Here is a 20,410-nt window from a genome sequence, read left to right as displayed (position 1 = left end):
CGCAACCGCAGGGCTCTCCAGAAGGTGGTGCGGTCTGCCCAATGCATCACCAGGGGAAAATTACCAGCCCTCCAGGACACCTACAGCACCCGATGTCACAGGAAGGCCAAAAAGATTATCAAAGACAACAACCACCTGAGCCACTGCCTGTTTATCCCGCTATCATCCAGAAGGCGAGGTCAGTACAGGTGAATCAAAGCTGGGATCGAGGGACATAAGCTGTTTTTCAATCTCAAGGCCATCAGACTGCTAAATAGCCATCACTAGCCGGCTACCACCCGGTTACTCAACCCTGCACCTTAGAGGCTGCTGCCCTATATTCATAGACATGGAATCACTGGCCACTTTAATTATGGTTAAATACTGCTTTACTCATCTCATATGTATGTATTCTATTCTATTCTATTCTGTATTTTAGTCAATGCCACTCTGAAATTGCTTGTCCTAATATTTATATTTCTTAATTCTGTTATTTTACTTTTCGATTTGTGTGTGTATTGTTGTGAATTGTTAGATACTATTGCATTTTGCTACACCCGCAATAACATCTGCTAAATATGTGTATATGAAAAATAAAATTTGATTTCACATGACTGACCAAAGTCTGTGGAATATAGACAAAATGTTACTCTGCCTAATTTACAAAAGGTATTCAACACTTAATCTCCATGTTACAAATCATTAAAATTCCTTGTATGAGGCTTATCTTTTCAGAACCGAGTACTGCATTTACAAATGTATGGATTGCTTCACATGTATAAACTAATCTGTCTCTGGCATGCCTTTTTAGTTTTTTGAGTTCCCTCTGCTCTGTTTATGGTATCTGATGCTTCTCTCTTTCGGTCCAGTGTATATACACTGAGTATACAGAGCATTAAGATTAAGCTCTTTCCATGGCATAGACTGACCAGGTGAAAGCTATGATACCTTATTGATGTACTTGTTAAATCCACTTCATTCAGTGTAGATGGAAGGGGAGGAGATATCAATATTAGGAAGGCGTTCCTAATGTTTGGTATACACAGTGTATGTTGGAGAAGATAAAGTCAGTGTGGTGTATTACCAATGAAAGTCAACTGGTGGTTTTAATAGAATCACACGACTGAAACCATTTATATTTCTCACTACTGTCAGTCTATTGCTTGTTATGTGTTGGCATGTGACTTCCAATCACTTCAATAATTTATTTTGAGAACTGTGACCCACATTACCATTCTGATAACAATATTTGAAAAATGGCTTGACAGAAGTAACATGCATCAAAATCCTTGTGAACATTTTAGGATGTGGAACTGGTCTAAGTCTTAATGGGAATAACGGATCTTTTGTCGCTCTTACTGCAATCTCTATTACTTGGCATTCAGCTGATCAACTGCTCATCATGAAAACAAAAAAGCATCATTAGCTAATACAAAAAAGGAAGAACAGTTATTGTAGCTACTCTAGCCTGTCTAACGTTAGACCTAGCATCTTTGTTAGCTAGCTTGCAAGCTAGTTTGTTTTTGCTAACTAGCCAAAATGGCAAGCTAACCTGCAATTAAAAAAAAAAAAAACGAAGTTTATTACAGTTAAATAACGTTAGTAGCTAGCTAGTTGCTAACTTTGAATATAAAAATGTGCTGGTTTCGGTTGGCTGTTACACAGCAATATAGCTAACCAGCCAGCTTACTCTGATAGCTATGGAAACAGTGCATGTGTTCAGACAGACACTAATAATAAGAGCTTCATACCTGGATGCAGAGTGTTGCGGTACAATTCTGTAACCATTTCCATGTCTTGATTTGGTGTAAAATGTCCTCTTAACAAAACACCCCCCAGAGTTTTCAAAATACTTCAGGTCTTTTCTTTGTATTTTCCTTTTCTTATGCAGATGGACGCCTACACTACGCTCTTAACCCAAACAAAATATTGTGACCAAAACTAACCACAGATGGTGATGACCTGACGTTAAACACCAACGCCATATATTAAGAAAACTCTTATCAACCTTTGCCCAAACCTGATAGTAGTTGGTCACATTTTTATTATATTAAGTTATTTAAATCTCACCTCGAATTTCAATTGCAGTTGCTTGCTCGACTATATTTTCCCATGTTTAAAATCACCAGAGCGGAATATAATTCAAGACGTGACTTGATCATATGAAATAGACAATCAAATCTTAATTGATCCATTATACAGAGAAAACGGAAATGTGTTAGAACTTGCTGTCACAGTACCCATCCCCACCACACAATTACCGTAATATTCGGACTATTAAGCGCACCTGAATCTAAGCCGCACCCACTGAATAAAAAAAATAATATTATTTTGAACATAAATAAGCCACACATGTCTATAAGCCGCAGGTGCCTACCGGTACATTGAAACAAATTAACTTTACACAGGCTTTAACGAAACACGGCTTGTAACAAAAATAAATAGGCTTTAACGAAACACGGCTTGTAAAAAAAAAAAAAATTGCAGTAAGCTTTAGTTATCTTTTTGCACTGAGTCAATTCCTCACGCTGCTGTTTCCAACGTCTTATCATCGACTCATTAAGACCAAGCTCCCGTGCAGCAGCTCTATTTCCTTTTCCAACAGCCAGATCAATCGCCTTCAACTTGAAAGCTGCATCATATGCATTTCTCCGCGTCTTTTCCATGATGAGGGTGACAAAAGACTACCGTAATCAGAATGATGGGAAGTTTGAGAGCGCTCGATTTAATCTGAACAGTAAACCAAAAAGTTGTTTGACATTAACCTGTTTCGGCAATTTCATTGGTCTAATGAAAGCTTCATGCCGGCAAAAAACTGAGCACGTCACAGAAAGTAGTTTACTTTTTTTTTCGAAAAAAAAAAATTGAAAGTGGGAAAAATCCATATATTAGCCGCGTCATTGTTTAAGCCGCGGGGTTCAAAGCGTGGGAAAAAGGTTGCGGCTTATAGTCCGCAATTTACGGTACTCACATTACAGTCTGCGAGCAGCACAGGGTCAACTCTGGAGTTAAATGCCTTGCTCGAGGGCACATCGGTAGTAGGTGGCACCTGAGATATTGACAGCAACCCTCCGATGTATGTCTCCCTGACCATTGTATTGTACTGATCTGTCCTCTCTCTCTTCAAGGGTTACTTCCTGCTGTTTGAGTCAATGCTGGATTCGGTTCTCTATGCCAGAGACCTCTATCTGGCCGAGGGGGGCTCAGGTGAGTCACGAGCACACACAATGTACCTTACTTAATTTCTCCCCTTGGGAAAAATGTGTTGCACTATCATGTACACTTTTTAAAATGGCATTTAAGAAAAGGACAAGAACAATACAAATGGACAATAAAAGAACGATGCACATTTGATGGTTCTATACAGCCCGCTGGTCTTAGTGATTGAATAGGGACATTAACCCAAGCTACTAAGGAGGAAAATCACATCACATCAAATGATTGTCAGTCAAAAAGTGATTGAATTCATATAGAACGACCCTATACCCTACTGTATATGTACAGTATATACAGTAAGAAGACCCCCCCCCCTCCAAAAAAACAAAGAAACAAACAACATAAACACTTAATATGCTAGATCAGGTTTTTTACGGTCTCTCTCTGTTGCCCTATCTGTTGTGGTTGATGATATTGTGGGTGGAGCTTAAAATGGCATTAGACGTTGCATGACCGTCATATGACCTCAATGACTGAGCAGAGCTATCAGGCAGCTTGTTTTTCTTTTATGGACACATGGACATGGATGCAAACACATGCATGGACACGCGCACACACCCACACACCACACCGCGCACACTTCAGTATTGTTCCACTGGTCCACCGAATGCCCCCTGTAGGAAGTGCAGTAGAAGGCAGTAGCCATCCAATGCCAGTTCAGTGTGGTTTTATATGTACATTTACAACATTTGATAGTGTGTACCTGTCTCCAGAGCCTTATCTCCGGCTGTGCATGCCACTTTGCATTTTACTGTGTATCGATTTAAATTAGAAAAAGGGTGAAAAGTGGAGCAACTGTAGTTTTAAATTATAGGAGAAATCACTTGCTTTATTTTTTACTGAAGCGCAAAACCACAGCAGTTGATGCATTGCAAAGTTTTTTTTGTGTGTGTAAGCACACTAGAGCAGGGACGATAAATCGAAAACTAGACACCAACATTGTCTTCGTCTTACGTCTTTGGGGCGGCAGTGTAGCCTAGTGGTTAGAGCGTTGGACTAGTAACCGAAAGGTTGCAAGTTCGAATCCCCGAGCTGACAAGGTACAAATCTGTCGTTCTGCCCCTGAACAAGGCAATTAACCCACTGTTCCTAGGCCGTCATTGAAAATAAGAATTTGTGCTTAACTGACTTGCCTAGTTAAATTAAGGTAAAATAAATAAAAATAAAACAATTACCGAAGCAACTTTTCTTGTCACAATTTTTTTTCTTCCTCTCGATTTGCGTACTGAATGAGCAATGCTGAAAGTATTCTCTTGTGGACAGAAACGCATAACATAACTGGTATTGTAGCGTAGCATCTGTCAACAGACTGTGGGACTCGACGACTACCGAGGAACTTTGTTCCGGTGCGCAGATTTTTCATCACTCACCATCACGGACAAATCACGCTTAAAGAGTCAAAAATAAATTGGACCATTCTGGATCCTATTTGAACAGGTTGCATATCAAAATATAAATCATGCATTCTCTGGACATGTTAGATGAAATAGCTAACTTATTTTTTAAACCATACCATCTCAGTTGTCTTACTTCTTAAAGGCACTGGAAAAGGTTAGTCTAGAACCCTGCCGCTAATGGAAATTAACTGTGCATTAAAAGTGAAACAAATCGTTGTATTTATCGTTATCAAGCAAAATGGCTAAATTTTTTGAGAAGAGTTTTTGTCCATATCGCCCAGCTCTAGTGTGTACACATGATGGCAGATGGTACACAGTACAGTATTTCACTGCTTTTCTGCCTGTGTGTTTTTGTGCTTTTTACCGCATGTGTGTAGCCCATGCCAGCATGTGCACGCACTGGTGTGTGTGAGAGAGCATATGGATATTCAGGGTCAGCTGCTGTCTGTCACTGGCCAGGCTTAATGATTTGTGACAAACAGGGGCCTGACACAGGAGTAGTTCTGAAACACTGCCTTTTACTGGCTGTCAGGGACAGCAGAAAGGTCACACCTGGAGAGGGAAGGACGGAGGGGGGAGAGGGGGGAGCAGGAAGAAAAAAGGGTGGGGAGAAGAGGGTGCAGACTAGAGAGAGAGAGAGAGAAGGAAAGAGAGATTAAGATGAGGGTAGAAATTGAGAAAATGAGAGGTCAGAGAGAGGGATGGAACGAGATGAAGAGGAAAGAGGGGGCAGAGCCAGATGAGGGGAGCAGAGGGAAAAAAGAAAGAAAGAATGAGGGATAAATAGTATAGGTAAGATACTGAATCCCCACCTTCTCTGATTTCTCTTGGTTGGAAGTCATTATTTGTCAAGCATTCTCTCATTTTTGGGGTTTCTTATTTCACTATAACTCACTGATGGGCGTGTGTGTCTTCATGCGTGTTATTTCTCTATCTCCTGTGCTGCGGTGTGTGTGTTTTTACATTCGTGTGTTTCAGAAGTTCCCTCATTCTACCCAGCACATTAACCTCATCTTCATCCTTAAATGTATCCCCATTCACCAGAGTCGTCCAGCGTCAAGGGATAAGGGATCTTTTTTGTCCGTCTACCCATACCCCCCCACCCCCAAACGGGCTGTGAGCAGCGAGTCGAGAAGGACACAGATGTCAAAACCATGAATCTGGGGATGCCTGTGTACCCCCCCGACTCGTTCTCTTTCTCGCTCTCTCTCTCCGTCTACAGTACAGCATCCCTCCTCCCTTGCATTTTTCCTATTTTCTTCTCTCACCCCCCTCCTTTCTCTCCCACCCTCTCTTTCTCTTTTTCTCTCTCCCCTTTATTTTTCAGGCCTGTTCCATTCCTGCCCAATCAGCATCCCCCTCCTCTCACTTGGCCCTTATAATTACTAACTTGCTCCAGTAATCAGGGAAAAATTAAGTGACAAATCTGTCGTCGTGGGTGGTGGTGTGAGTGGCAGGTGTCACTGTGGCTGAAGAGCCAATCAGAGGAGCCCGTGAGACACTCATCACATAGCTGTCACCATCCATTCAGAGTCTTCCTGTTTCTGACACAACACAACTAACATTATCACAACAGAACTTGCCTACTAGTAAGTCTAGCTAACATTAGCGAACAAATTAAGTATAAAATTACACTTATACTTGTTTACTTGACTTTTATACTCTCTAAATTGACTCTTTCAAATAATTTACTGGCAAGTTTTCCACCGACAAACTGCATTAGAGAAGTAAAGCGGAAGTGGAATCCATCACTTCCGTTGTTTGGCTGTGCCCATAGCAACGTTTGAAAATGAGGTGGATAGCTTGTATTATTGACCATGGGGAGGGGAGTATGTTCATTTGCTAATATGTGCTATTCTGCAATGCAGGTTAGGTTGAATTGAGCTCTAAGGTTCTCGAACTTGCTATGGTGATTGCCACAGAATCTCCTCTGAAAGCTTGGAAATCTCTCCAACATAGGGACGCAGCCCCAGAAATACAAGCCTGTTGAGATGGGAAAGGGGGATACCTAGTCAGTCCAACTGAATGTATTCAACTGAAATGTGTCATCCAAATTTAACCCAACCCCCTCTGAATCAGAGAGGTGCGGGGGGTTGCCTTAATCGACATCCATGTCTTCGGCCCCCGGGGAACAGTGGGTTAACTGCCTTGCTCAGGGGCAGAACAACAGATTTTTACCTTGTCAGCCCGGGGATTCCTTCCAGCAACCTTTCGGTTACTGGTAGTCAGAGACAGAACAGTCTGTACAAGGTTTCTTCTGTCACTGTATGATTCTCTTCTGTGGCCTTGTCGCATGAATAAATGAGAGAAATACTGTGTGTTCGTGCGTGCGTGCGTGCGTGCTGGCGTGTGTGTGCGTGCGTGCTGGCGGAGAGACAGTGTTAGGGGAATACATGAAGTGCAGGATAATAGTTTATTATTAAGTGCCATAACATCTTATATGAGCATTGTCAAAAAATAAAACTTCAAATTATCACCACAACATCGAACTTGACCTTTGCCGAGTGTTTCCCGTAGAAGGTAATTGTCTGCTTTTAGGCAGATATAAAAATGACAATTAAAACATTGCCGGACACATCTCTCAATGTATGACTATTGCCTGCTTGTCTTGGTCTTGCACTCTCACTAGCGAACAATATCAACTCGGTCCAACCCGCGACTGTTCACGCACTCAGTAAGTCTGACATACACAGTTGTATTGACAAACATGAGCTAGTTACTGCCTGGATATGTATCTCATTCTGTTATCCCATTTACACACTTTTTACATTTACAGTATGTTTTTCTACACTGAGAAGGTGTTATGTTTTTTCTGGAATTCAAGTTTTTATTGTCATGTGCACCAGTACAGTGATATGCCTTTCTTGGTTGATCTTTTCCAACAATGCAGTAGTACTAGAACAAAAACACATGAAAAATAGAAATAAGAAGAACACGAGAAAGCAAGTAAGCTATATATAGGATCACTTCCAGGGCCACTGCCAATACCATATTTACAATGTGCAGGGATACTGGAGTGGTAGGGTTAGATACAGTATGTATTGGGGTAAGGTAACTAGGCATCAGGATATATTATAAACAGAGTAGCAGCAGCGAATAGGATGATTGTACTGTATGTGAGTGTGTGCTTGTGTAGAGTCAGAATGAATGTGTGTGCGTGTTATGTATGTGCGCAAATTAAGTGTGTTGGAGTGTCAGTGTGAGTATGTAAAATGTTCATAGATTGAGTGTGCATGGAGTGCACATTTTTGTATAAAATAGAAGGGTCAATGCAGATAGTCAGTGTAGACATTTTGTTAGCTATTTAGCAGTCTTATGGCTTGGGGTTAGAAGCTGTTCAGGAGCCTGTTGGTGTCAGACTTGATGCTCCGGTACCGCTTGCCGCGTGGAAGCAGTGAGAACAGTCTATGGCTTGGTTGGCTGGAGTCTTGAACATCTTTCCGGGTCTTACTTTCTTGCCATCCTACTCAACTACATACTACTGTTTTCCTGTCATCTTTCCTTTCTTTTTAAAATAATGTGCATGTATCCATTTTTAGCACCAAAGCAATCCACGTCCATGGATTTCACAATGAGTTCTACAGTGGACAGCATTTGCTGCAATAAAAACGAGACATTCTGCTGTTCGTAGCTTCCCGCCAGTCGGTGTGTCATGTACAGTCTACTCTTCGATTTTGTGTTTGTGACAGTAGGTTATTCTGTGACAACTTTGAAGTGGTTATGTCTTTCGTAATATCTAGCACTTAAGCATATGGCTGTAATGTCCCTCCATGGGGGGGAACAGTCATGGCCCCAAGCGCTTCAGCCTCTGCCAAATCACCAAGCCGATTAACCAGTCAGATGAACACATTTTTAGATGTTTAACGTTTACAAAACACATTAAGACTCATGTTTAATGTTCATTTCAAATTCATGGATTAATGTTTATAGAATACATTCAGATGGGGTTTAATGTCTGTGTATAACCAGAGCCTGGTTTGGCTCTGTGGCTGTATCGAGGTGAATTACTCCCTTGATTTAATTCTGAGTTGCAGGAATGTTTTAAAAAGATATATTTTTAAAATACTTAAAAAATGGATTCTACATCAAGCATGTTTTGTATTTTTGTCCCAGTCATAAACATGAGTCACAAACAAGGTCAGTATTGACAGAAAGTGTAAAAAGTAGGACAGAGCGGCCATAAAGGTCTGGTATTTGATGGATATACTCATTACTGGTGCATTATGAAATGGATGCCGAGTCCCACAGCAACAAAGTCTCTTATAATGGGGTTTCAATCCGAGAGGGAAATTCATGTTTCATACTGTTAGGGTAATGTTTTCAAGAACTTCCTTGCCTCCTTTCCGCTTTTATAACTGCTATGAGAAATTGGTCAGCATATGATAAGCTAAATATGGTAACAAGTAGTCAAATCCATGTTTACTGTTGTACCTGCCTCGTAACATGATATACTGAATATCAGTATATCATGTTACGAGGCAGGTACAAGGACATTTCTAAGTGATCCCAAACTTTTGAAAAGTAGTGTATGTACATACATACATACATACATACATACATACATACATACATACATACATGCACTACTTTTCAAAAGTTTGGGGTCACTTAGAAATGTCCTTGTTACTGAAAGAAAAGCACATTTCTTGTCCATTTAAACATCAAATTGATTATAAATACGTTGTTGACATTGTTAATGTTGAAAATGACAATTGTAGCTGGAAACGGCAGATTTTTTGGGGAATATCTACATAGGCGTACAGAGGCCCATTATCAGCAACCATCACTCCTGTGATCCAATGGCACGTTGTGTTAGCTAATCCAAGTTTATCATTTTAAAAGGCTGATTGATCATTAGAAAACTCTTTTGCAATTATGTTAGCAAAGCTGAAAACTGTTGTGCTGATTAAAGAAGCAATAAACTGGCCTTCTTTAGACTAGTTGAGTATCTGGAGCATCAGCATTTGTGGGTTCGATTACAAGCTCAAAATGGCCATAAACAAAGAACATTCTTCTGAAACTCATCAGTCTATTCTTGTTCTGAGAAATGAAGGCTATTCCATGTGAGAAATTTCCAAGAAACTGAAGATCTCGTACAACGCTGTGTATTAGTCCCTTCACAGAACAGCACAAACTGTCTCTAACCAGAATAGAAAGAGTGGGAGGCCCCGGTGCACAACTTAGTAAGAGGAAGGATCTGCCCCTTTTTTAAAATTTTCGCCTGAAATGACATACCCAAATCTAACTGCCTGTAACTCAGGCAGAAAGGATATGCATATTCTTGGTACCATTTGAAAGAAAACACTTTGAAGTATGTGTAAATGTGAAAGGAATGTAGAAGAATATAACACAATAGATCTGGTAAAAGATAATACAAAGGGGATGTCTGTGTACCCCCCTGACTCACAGCCGTTCTTTTGTATTTTTTTTGTACCATCTTTGAAATGCAAGAGAAAAGCCATAATGTATTATTCCAGCCCAGCTGCAATTTAGATTTTGGCCACTCGATTGCAGCAGTGTATATGCAAAGTTTTAGACTGATCCAATGAACCATTGCATTTCTGTTCCAAATTTTGTATCAAGACTGCCCAAATGTGCCTCATTTGTTTATTAGTAACTTTTTATGTTCAAAATTGTGCACTCTCCTCAAACAATAGTATGGTATTCTTTCACTGTAATAGCTACTGTAAATTGGACAGGGCCGTTAGATTAACAAGAATTTAAGCTTTCTGCCAATATCAGATATGTCTATGTGCTGGAAAATGTTCTTGTTACTTACATCCTCATGCTAATCGCATTAGCCTACGTTAGCTCAACTGTCCCGTGGAAGGGACACCGATCCCAAATAAGTTTTAAACAGGTCAACATTCCGAAAGCCGCGGGGCCAGATGGATTACCAGGATGTGTACTCAAGGCATGCGTGGACCAACTGGCAAGTGTCTTCACTGGGATTTTCAACCTCTCCCTGACCGAGTCTGTAATACCAACATGTTTCAAACAGACCACCATAGTACCTGTGCCCAATTAAGCGAAGGTAAGCTGCCTAAATGATAACCCCCCGGTAGCACTCACGTCGGTAGCCATGAAGTGCTTTGAAAGGCTGGTCATGGCTCACATCAACACTATCGTGTCGTAAACCCTAGACCCACTCCAATTCGCATACCGCACCAACAGATCCACAGATGATGTAATCTCAATCGCACGCCACACTGCCCTTTCCCACTTGGACAAAAGGAACACCTATGTGAGAATGCTGTTCATTGACTACAGCTAAGCGTTCAACACCTATAGGGCCCTCCAAGCTCATCACTAAACTAAGGACCCTGGGACTAAACACCTCCCTCTGCAACTGGATCCTGGACTTCCTGACGGGCCACTTCCTGGTGGTAAGGGTATGCAACAACACATCTGCCACGCTGATCCTCAACACTGGAGCCCATCTTCCCCTCCTATTCTCCCTGTTCACCCACGACTGTGTGGCCAAGCACGACTCCCAACACCATCATTGAGTTCGCTGACGACACAGTAGTGGTAGGCCTGATCACCGACAATGACGAGACAGCCTATAGGGAGGTCGTCAGAGACCTGGGCGTGTGGTGCCAGGACAACAACCGCTTCCTCAACATGAGCAAGACAAAGGAGCTGATTGTGGACTACAGGAAAAGGCGGGCCGAACAGGCCTCCATTAACATCGACGGGGCTGTAGTGGAGCGAAAGTCTTGAAGAGGGCATGACAACACCTTTTCCCCCTCAGGAGACTGAAAAGATTTGGCATGGGTCCCCAGATCCTCAAAGCGTTCTACAGCTGCACCATCAATAGCATCCTGATCAGTTGCATCACCGCCTGGTGTGGCAATTGCTGACCGTAAGAGGGTAGTGCGTACGGCCCAGTACATCACTGGGGCCAAGCTTACTGACATCCTGGACCTATATACTAGGCGGTGTCAGAGGAAGGCCCAAAAAATTGTCAGACTCCAGTCACCCGACACCATCATCATAGACTGTTCTTTCTGCTACCGCCTTTTGTTTTTACACTGCTGCTACTCCCTGTTTATTATCTATGCATAGTCACTTTACAAATTACCTGGACTAACCTAACCTGTAATTATATATTTTTTTACTTTAGTTTATTTATTAAATTTTTTCTTAACTCTATTTCTTCAACTGCATTGTTGGTTAAGGGCTTGTAAGTAAGCATTTCACGGTAAGGTCCACACAAGCAAATAAAATTAGATTAAAGGTCCCGATTGCGAACGCAACTGCAGCGTTGATAGCAAGTCAGGAATTCAGATTCAGCGGTGGAATCAGGGGGAAAAGGCATCCAACTCAAAGCCAGACTCCTCAGAACTCTTAATTCATAAATAAGCGACAGTCGCCCAGTGTCTGACCAATATAAATGTGCCTTTAGCTTTCTGTCATTGTAGATCACACACTGTTGTGGTCATCTCCACCGTAGACTGAGGCTGTGTCTGAAATCTATCTTGCATGCTACTTACTAAAACTGCATACTGTGTGCTGATAGTGCTACATACTATTTAGAATGTACTGTTTGGTAAAATATATGCAGTAAGCAACAAATATCAACATACTAGGCTCAACCATACTGACAATGCGCAATTGCGTTATTTTCAGCCATTTGTTAATTTTGGTACAGCATGTCCCCTTATATGATTGTCAGCTGTTGTCAAACACATGTTGGTCTGAAAATATGATTTTCTTCCTCAATGCCATGCAGCAAATTCGTACTATATTAAAAGCCGAAATGAGTATGGCATCCGGGCATTTTGAAGTGTAAAACATTTTTGAAACGTTGTGTACCCAAACAACCTACTATTTAGCATGCAAGCACGGGTATCTGGACTTGGCCATATATCTCCACTCCCTCCCTAATAGGGATGGGCACAGTTAATTGAATATCAGGAGTGATTTGTTTTATTTTCAAGCTCATTTTCTATCTCATGGGCTATGGCTTATGGGTTGCGTTTTACACGAAAAGGCATTTTACTATCATAGCGCATTTTCCCCACTTCAAATAGCGATTAGCCTAGTACAGGTATGAACCAACAGAGGGTCCACAAGAAACAGATCAGTGCAAATCACTCAGTTCTATGATGGCGACAGCAGACTTCTCTTTCATTGTTACTGTTAGCCTAGTCTACTGTTAGTTAAAAACTACAGATATAACACCCTGAAAACAACTGCACAATGTCTGCTGTTGTGGCATTTTGTGTCATTCTGATTGGTGATGAGAGTAGAGGATTTATTTATTTTTCTGAATTAAAAGAAAATCGCGATATTCGAATAGTGAAATAATTTCAAATGCATATCCCTACTCCCCTATCACTCTTCTCCTCTATGTTCAGTCTGTCCATACATCTTACTCTCTTTTTAGTCTACCCTGATCGTTGCACCATCAGCCTGGCGGCAGTGGGCGACACGGAGAAGCACCAGGACCGTATTGCATTCTGGGATGACGTATACGGGTTCAAGATGGCGTGCATGAAGAGGGCCGTGGTGCCAGAGGCCGTGGTGCAGGTCCTCAAACCAGACACACTCATCTCTGAGCCTGCAGTCATACAGGTATATACACACACAAGGTATATAGAAAGGAAAAAGGTTACAGAAATAGTGGGTGTAGAGGGTGAATACAGAGCGAGGGAAAGAGAGTTAGTCGTAGAGAGAGGGCGGTCCCTGGAGACACTTTGTTGTTGTGTGTGGCAGTGCTCTAGTGCTGGGTGATTGATAAGTCTAATCCTTGTTTAAGTTCCTCTTTAGGAAACTTCATTACTCTGTCCCCCCTGCAGATGGAGAGGCACTCACTGAGCTGATGGAGAAAACACACATACACACACACACACACCGCAGAGAGACTACACAAACACCGCAGGGAGAGTACAACACACTCACTAATACACACACATTACAAGCACAATCATCCTCACAGATCCTGCACTTACATACACCATATACACACACATTGCATTTCCTAATGGACTTTCTATATCACACACACAAATGAGAGCATGGATACCTTTTTAAAACCATTTTTATCATATTCTCTGTCTTTTCCATGGATGCCCCTTCCTCTACCCATCCTCCATTTTGTGAAGTAGCATGTTCTTTTCCACGTCTTTCCCATGATGAACGAGCGGAGCAGGTGAAATAATATAATTTGAATCCTCTAATCGATAGTTTCTCCCCTTTAGTGAAAAATGGACAGCTCCCCCTTGGCCCAAATTGCATGGATTCTCGTCCATTGCCTCCCTCTGATACGACCCAATAACATTCCATTAAGGATGGTCGGAACGGCGTAAAATTAAGAGCCTGTCTCTCAGGGAATTGCAAATCCCTGTTAAAACAGTTATGGCTTTTCCTCTCAGAATGTTAAGGAATGTGCTTTAGAAGGTGAAATTGAAAAGGGGTATAAAGCCATCCCTAGTTGTTGTACTTTTTTAGGTATGTAAGTCCTTTGTTGGGGAGTCTAACCTCTTGTTTTGGCAAGTTCTGTTTTTGGTGAATAGTACTCAAGAACAGGGGAAAAGCAGTCACCTTTAGTACAAGTGCTTAGTTCTCTTGTATCGCTTATACTTCACTGTTCTTCTGTCTCTTGCTTGATAAGACCAAAAGCGTGTTATAATTTCCTGGTTTGTTTGATTACAGAATGTGAAAGTGTGTGTATTGATCTTTTGTTTGTGGACTCCTCTCCCCAGGGGATCGATTGTAACGCAGTGTCTCTCTCTGAGCTGGAGTTTGCATCAGACTTCTGCCTAAAGATAACAGACAGCACAGACTGCACGGTGAGTCGCGCACACACACACACACACACCCCTAACTCAATCTTCTGAGTTAATCAAGGCTGTCAGCGGTGAGGATTGATCACAGGTGTGGTGATAAATGGGGCCAGCTAATTGGCTAGGAAGGATCAGGTGGGTGGTACACCAGTGTGATGGATAGACAATCCTCCTGATCCCCAGGTGTGGCTGACTACATGCATGTTGCGTCACGTGTGAAGGGAGTTTGTCACACCAGGGAGACCGCGTTACATACATGGGGTGTTCTTTCTGTACCTGAAATATAAACATTTAATGCATATTTCATTTTTATGATAAATATGCACATTTTTGTGCCTTCTCCAATTTCTAATCAGGTCAAAACTCTACAGTGGGGTGGTGGACGTTTGTGTCATGTTCAATATGGCACAACTTGGCCAACTGAAAGTTCAGGTAGTACCTCCCCATTTAAAAACGTTCTGTGCCATTTCATGCCTACTGGGAACTGCTTTCTCTTATCTGTCTCTTATCCCGAGTACAAACCACTGTCATGTGCCCTTGAGCAAGGCACGTAAACTCAAAATTGGTCTACATCGAGGTGTGCTGAAATGTGGCTGACCCTGAGCCTCTCAACGTGCTTTGTGTGTATGGGGTTTTTGGGGGGCAGAAGAAAAATGTACATTCTAACCAAATGGAGTATCCAAATAAAGAATCTAACACTAACAGCTCTAACACACCTGATAAAACTGGTCTGATAGTGATAACCATGAATAGTTGATTATTTTTAAACATTTGCGTAAGTGCTGCAGTGGAGCAAAAGCCCACACTTCCAGACGCTTTCAGGACCGGAGTCAGAGATCCCTTGTTTACATCTTCTCCGTAACCAATCTTAGGCACTAGCCATGGGGTGGATGATAGTTCACTCTGTACGGTGAACTGTCATCCACCTATCATCTAGTCTATTCTATACTGTGCTGGCAGGCACTCACACCGCAGCTCTTTGTCTCCCCCTCCTCTGGGAAGCTCACAGACTGATCGGCATAGGGCTCTGGTCAAACGCAGTGCACTATGAAGGGAACAGAGTGCCATTTGCGAAGCAGCACACAGAGAGAGAACAGAGAGAGCAGAAATAGCCCTGGTGGACTCCGGCAAGTGATTTGTCTTTGGTGGCCAATTGTATTCTGAGATCATTGTACAGTGGGGCACCAGTGTCTCTCTCCACTATTTCAAAAGTTAATCAATAGCTGGTTATTATCTGCCTCTGCTCTTGGTCGGCCCCGTGGATCTAATGGAATTTGTAAACATCCTCTCATTTTTCCTCTTTTCACAGCCACATAATTGAACATCCACCTTTTTTATTTGTTCCATTTCTCAGAATGTGGATGACCTGTTGTAGGTTTAGAGCCTAGTGCAATGAGAAAAGTGGGGGGGAAAATGTATAAAAATAGTCATTTAAATCAATGTTTTTAGTGCTTTTGTGTTAATTATCTTGTATAAAAAAAAAAACTGCCAGATTTTTCCCTCAAAACTCTTAAGCTACTGAACATTTGACTGAAAATTTGACAATTAGCAGAATCTCTGGTGACAGGTGTTAAGGGTGGCTCTTGGGTGTCTGTGTTTGACCAGTATTTCAAAGGGGTATTGTGGATAGTGGCAGACTGTGGGAGTTGGAAGAAATTTCCCATAGACACTGGCCAGTTTCGTGTTTTCTCCCTTATGGGCTAATGTTAGGATTTTAGAGGCGCTTAATCATAGATCTTTGCCTATTGGTAACTTCTGCCCTGCGTGTGGACCACGTGTGAGGGAGAGAATGTGTGTGGGTGTGTATGATGGAGCTCCTGCTTTTGTTCTCCTGTCGACAGTCCATTCATCAGCGATGCCTGCCTAACCTTGCATTAAATGAACAGCACAACCCCTGCGTCTGCGCCGCTCACACAGAAGACAAATACCCCCTCTCTCTCCCTCCTTCTGTCCCCCTCCCCCCTTTTACTCTATCACTCCTCCTTTCCTCGCACGTGTAGTCCCAGAAAACCTCTGTCAAAAAGCATAGGTTGTGCTTGAAAGGTTTTGCATTCAGAACGATTATCACAAGGGGTTGTCTTGTTTTTATGTATTTTTAAACTGCAGGTTAATTTCATTCAGTCTTGTGGTTCAGTATCTATGCACTAGAGTTTAGTCCAGATACAACCAATTTTCCCCTTGGTGAGATAAAATAGTCCTTATTGAACTTTTTAAGACTAGTTACTTTAGACTAGTTTTAAGACTTTTATTACTCCAAAGCCATTGTTTGCTGATAATATCCACTAGAGATCATTGCCCTGGTTGCTGTGAATTGTGGGGAAAAAATGAACACAAGAAGTCATAAAACTATCCCTCACTTCAAAAGCCTCATAATGATCCTGGTTGGAAAGAGAAGGGTTTCCTTTATTTTTTATTCATTCTAACAACATTGTCTCTCGCTGCTGAAGAGGTTGGAAGAAACTCACTTTTGCTTGATTCGTCTTTCAACTGCTCTCCATCAAATTTAAATTGTATGGAAAAAGTGGCCTTCAAGTCAGACAGAAGGCGCTCTCTGAAATTTCAGGGATGTTTTGGAGCACATTAAGAGCAAAATTATTAAACTCCCATCGCTGGTTATTTGTCAGCATCACTCGTTGTACACCAGGTGAATGTCACATCAAACACCTTACCCCCTGGGTGCAGCCCCCATAACGTAACCCCCTGTGTGTTACTGAGTTTACAGTCGCCCCGCTGTGTGTATTACCAGAGTTTAACTAGGCAGGAATGCAGGGCCTCAGAGTTCTACTTAACATCAGAGATGTGATTTCCCCCCCCCAGTAATGAGGAAGTCCTGTCTGATTTCACATGGAGTATCTACTATTTTGTTTTACATAAAACTCACACACAATTAGACTACACCACTGAATTACATTTTCTCTCATTTCAGAGAGCTCAAATACATCTTCGCAATATTTGTGAGATAGGGAAGTATGAGTCGTCCAGCTAATAGAGTGGTACAGGCAACAGTGTCAGACTGAATTCTTGACAAGGGTTGCTTATGGGTAGTACTCCAAAAAGAGCTGTAAGGGGAGACGGATCAATGAAAGTGGCATATACACTGAGCATTAGGAACACCTTCCTTATATTGAGTTGCACCCTCTTTTGCACTCAGAACATCCTCAATTCATCTGGGCATGGACTCTACAAGTTGTTGAAAGCGTTCAATAGGGATGCTGGCCTATGTTGACTCCACTGCTTCTCACAGTTGTCAAGTTGGCTGGATGTCCTTTGGGTGTAACCATTCTTGATACACACAGGACATTTTTGATTGTGAAAATCCCAGCACTGTTGCAGTTCTTGACACACTCAAACCGGTGCGCCTGCCACCTACAACTGTACCCCGTTCAAAGACACTTAAATCTTTTGTCTTGCCTGTTCACCCTCCGAATGGCGCATACACACAATCCATGTCTCAGTTGTCTCAAGGCTTAAAAATCTTTCTTTAACCTGTCTCCTCCCCTTCATCTACACTGTTTTTGAAATGGATTTAACAAGTTACCTCAATAAGGGATCATAGCTTTCACCTGGATTCACCTGGTCAGTCTGTCATGGAAAGAGCAGGTTTTCCTAATGTTTTGTACAGTCAGTGTATATCAGAGACATATTTAAATATAAACATTCCAGAAAACCAAAACCTGAAATAGTTTGGCTAGTTCTATTTTACATCGAACGCATGTAAAATATTCTTCCAGGTTTAGCCCTGGACCAGTGGATACGGTGAACCACCTTGAATTTGATTAGGCTGTTTCTAGCGCTAAAAGAGAAAGAATGTTCTCTTGCTATGTTGCACAGATCCCAAAGTGTCATCCTCAAACACTGCTCCAAAATTATTTTCCTATAAAGATGGGTTATGTACGTAATTAATGATTGCATTCAGTGCCTTCAGATAGTATTCATGCCCGTTGACTTTTTCCACTTTTTGTTGTGTTACAAAGTGGGATTAAAATGCATTTAATTGTCATTTTATGTTAATGATCTATGCAAAATACTCTGTCAACGTGGAAGAAAAATTCTAACATTTGTAAAAGACGAAAGAAAAATAAAACACTAATATATCTTGATTATATAAGTATTCAACCCTATGACTCAATACATGTTAGAATCACCTTTTGCAGTGATTACAGCTGCTGGTCTTTCTGGGTAACTCTAAGAGACTTACACACCTGGATTGTGCAACATTTGCACGTTATTAATTTCAAAGTTCTTCAAGCTGTTTCAAATTGGTTGTTGATCATTGCTAGACAACCATTTCCAGGTCTTGGCATAGATTTTCAAGCAGATTTAAGTCACAACTGTAACTCAGCCTCTCCAGAACATTCACGGTCTTCTTGGTAAGCAACTCCAGTGAAGATTTGGCCTTGTGTTTTAGGTAAAGGTGTTTTGAGTAAAGCTACTGTGTCTATGTATGCGGATGACTCAACACTATACATGTCAGCTACTACAGCGAGTGAAATCACTGGAACACTTAACAAAGAGCTGCAGTTAGTTTTAGAATGGTCAAAACATGTTGATACAACAGTAGCTTAGATGGGGAGAAGTCTGGCCATAATAAAGCTGTGCTCTGCCTTTTTAAGAACACTATCAACAAGGTAGGTCCTACAGGCCCTAGTTTTGTTGCATCTGGACTATTGTTCAGTCGTGTGGTCAGGTGGCACACAGTGGGACCTTGGAACATTACAATTGGCTCAGAACAGGGCAGCACGGCTGGCCATTAAATGTACACGGAGAGAACATTAATAATGTGCATTTAAATCTCTCATGGCTCAAAGTGGACTTCATCACTACTTGTTTTTGTAAGAAGTGTTGACATGCTGAATGCACCGAAGTGTCTGTTTAAACTACTAGCACACAGCTCGGCACCCATGCATACCCCACAAGACATGCCACCAAAGGTCTCTTCACAATCTCCAAGTACAGAACAGACTATGGGAGGTGCACAGTACAACATAGAGCCAAGGCTACATGGAACTCTATTCCACATCAGGTATCTGATGCAAGCTGTAAAATCCAATTTAAAAAAACGGATAAAAATACACCTTATGGAACAGCGGGGACTGTGAAGAGACACACAGGCACACATGATAACACACACTACACACACGTACACATGGATTTTGTATTGTAGATATGTGATAGTAGAGTGGTGGCCTGAGAGAACACATTTAATGTGTTGTGGAAAGTGTTATGAAATGTAATGTACTATTTGTTATTGTATATAACTGCCTTAATGTTGCTGGATCCCAGGAAGAGAGTAGCTGCTGCCTTGGAATCAGCTAATGGGGATCCTTAATAAATACAAATAAAAATATACATTGTCTATACAGTATATAGTCAAATATCGTCTGCGTAAATTCCTTCAAATTTCTAATTGCCTGGGCCAGGTGTTCCATGCATGATAAAGATAGCAAAGGAGGACCGTGTGGACCAATTTGGATCAGTCTCAAGACGACAACATTTTGGAAAACAGTTTAATATCTGTTTATATCAAAGATGGGGGGCGATAGTGAGAACACTGGGTGGCATCCTTACCTTAAAAAAATAAAAAATACACTTATGTATTCACATCTCTCCCCGATGAACCTTTGTGAAAGGTTAGTGTTAATAATTTTGAGCATTAATGAACTTAATTGATACTTACATTTTAAATAGACCTATCCAGGTTATTTGGGCTCCCAGCGAGGAGGTGTCATCTATTGAGAGAGGTGGAGTTCTTATTTATTTTAGAAAGGACTTAGTCTGGCTTGGTGTGGATTTACAATCAGAGTTGTACAGTTATTTATAGAAGCAGGAGAATCTTTGATTTATTAATATGGGTTCTGATAGTAATTCCCCTGTTTCAGACTCAATAGTTGCTGTATCAGCTAATTGATCATTACTGTGTAGCTTGTTGGCCAGTAAATGACTGGGACCATGGAAGTAATGGTTGAGTCTAATTTTGCCCTCTTTCTTATCAATATATTAAGTTCTGTCTTGACTTTGGAAAGAGTA

The 20,410-nt window shown here is 41.4% G+C and overlaps 1 protein-coding gene across 1 annotated transcript in view; it reads left to right on the top strand.

Annotated features, from left to right (window-relative positions):
- Window positions 1–20,410, top strand: part of prmt3 (protein arginine methyltransferase 3) — a 96,331-nt gene that overhangs the window by 34,620 nt on the left and 41,301 nt on the right. The window contains exons 11-13 of the mRNA NM_001140336.1: window positions 3,108–3,186; window positions 12,985–13,172; window positions 14,303–14,389. Coding sequence (NP_001133808.1) covers window positions 3,108–3,186; window positions 12,985–13,172; window positions 14,303–14,389 — 354 coding nt within the window. The remainder of the gene's footprint in view (window positions 1–3,107; window positions 3,187–12,984; window positions 13,173–14,302; window positions 14,390–20,410) is intronic.

Source organism: Salmo salar, chromosome ssa26 (assembly GCF_905237065.1).
Source record: "Salmo salar chromosome ssa26, Ssal_v3.1, whole genome shotgun sequence".
Lineage (NCBI taxonomy): Eukaryota > Metazoa > Chordata > Actinopteri > Salmoniformes > Salmonidae > Salmo > Salmo salar.
Note: the sequence above shows the minus strand (reverse complement) of the source record. Positions and strands in the feature narration are given on the sequence as shown.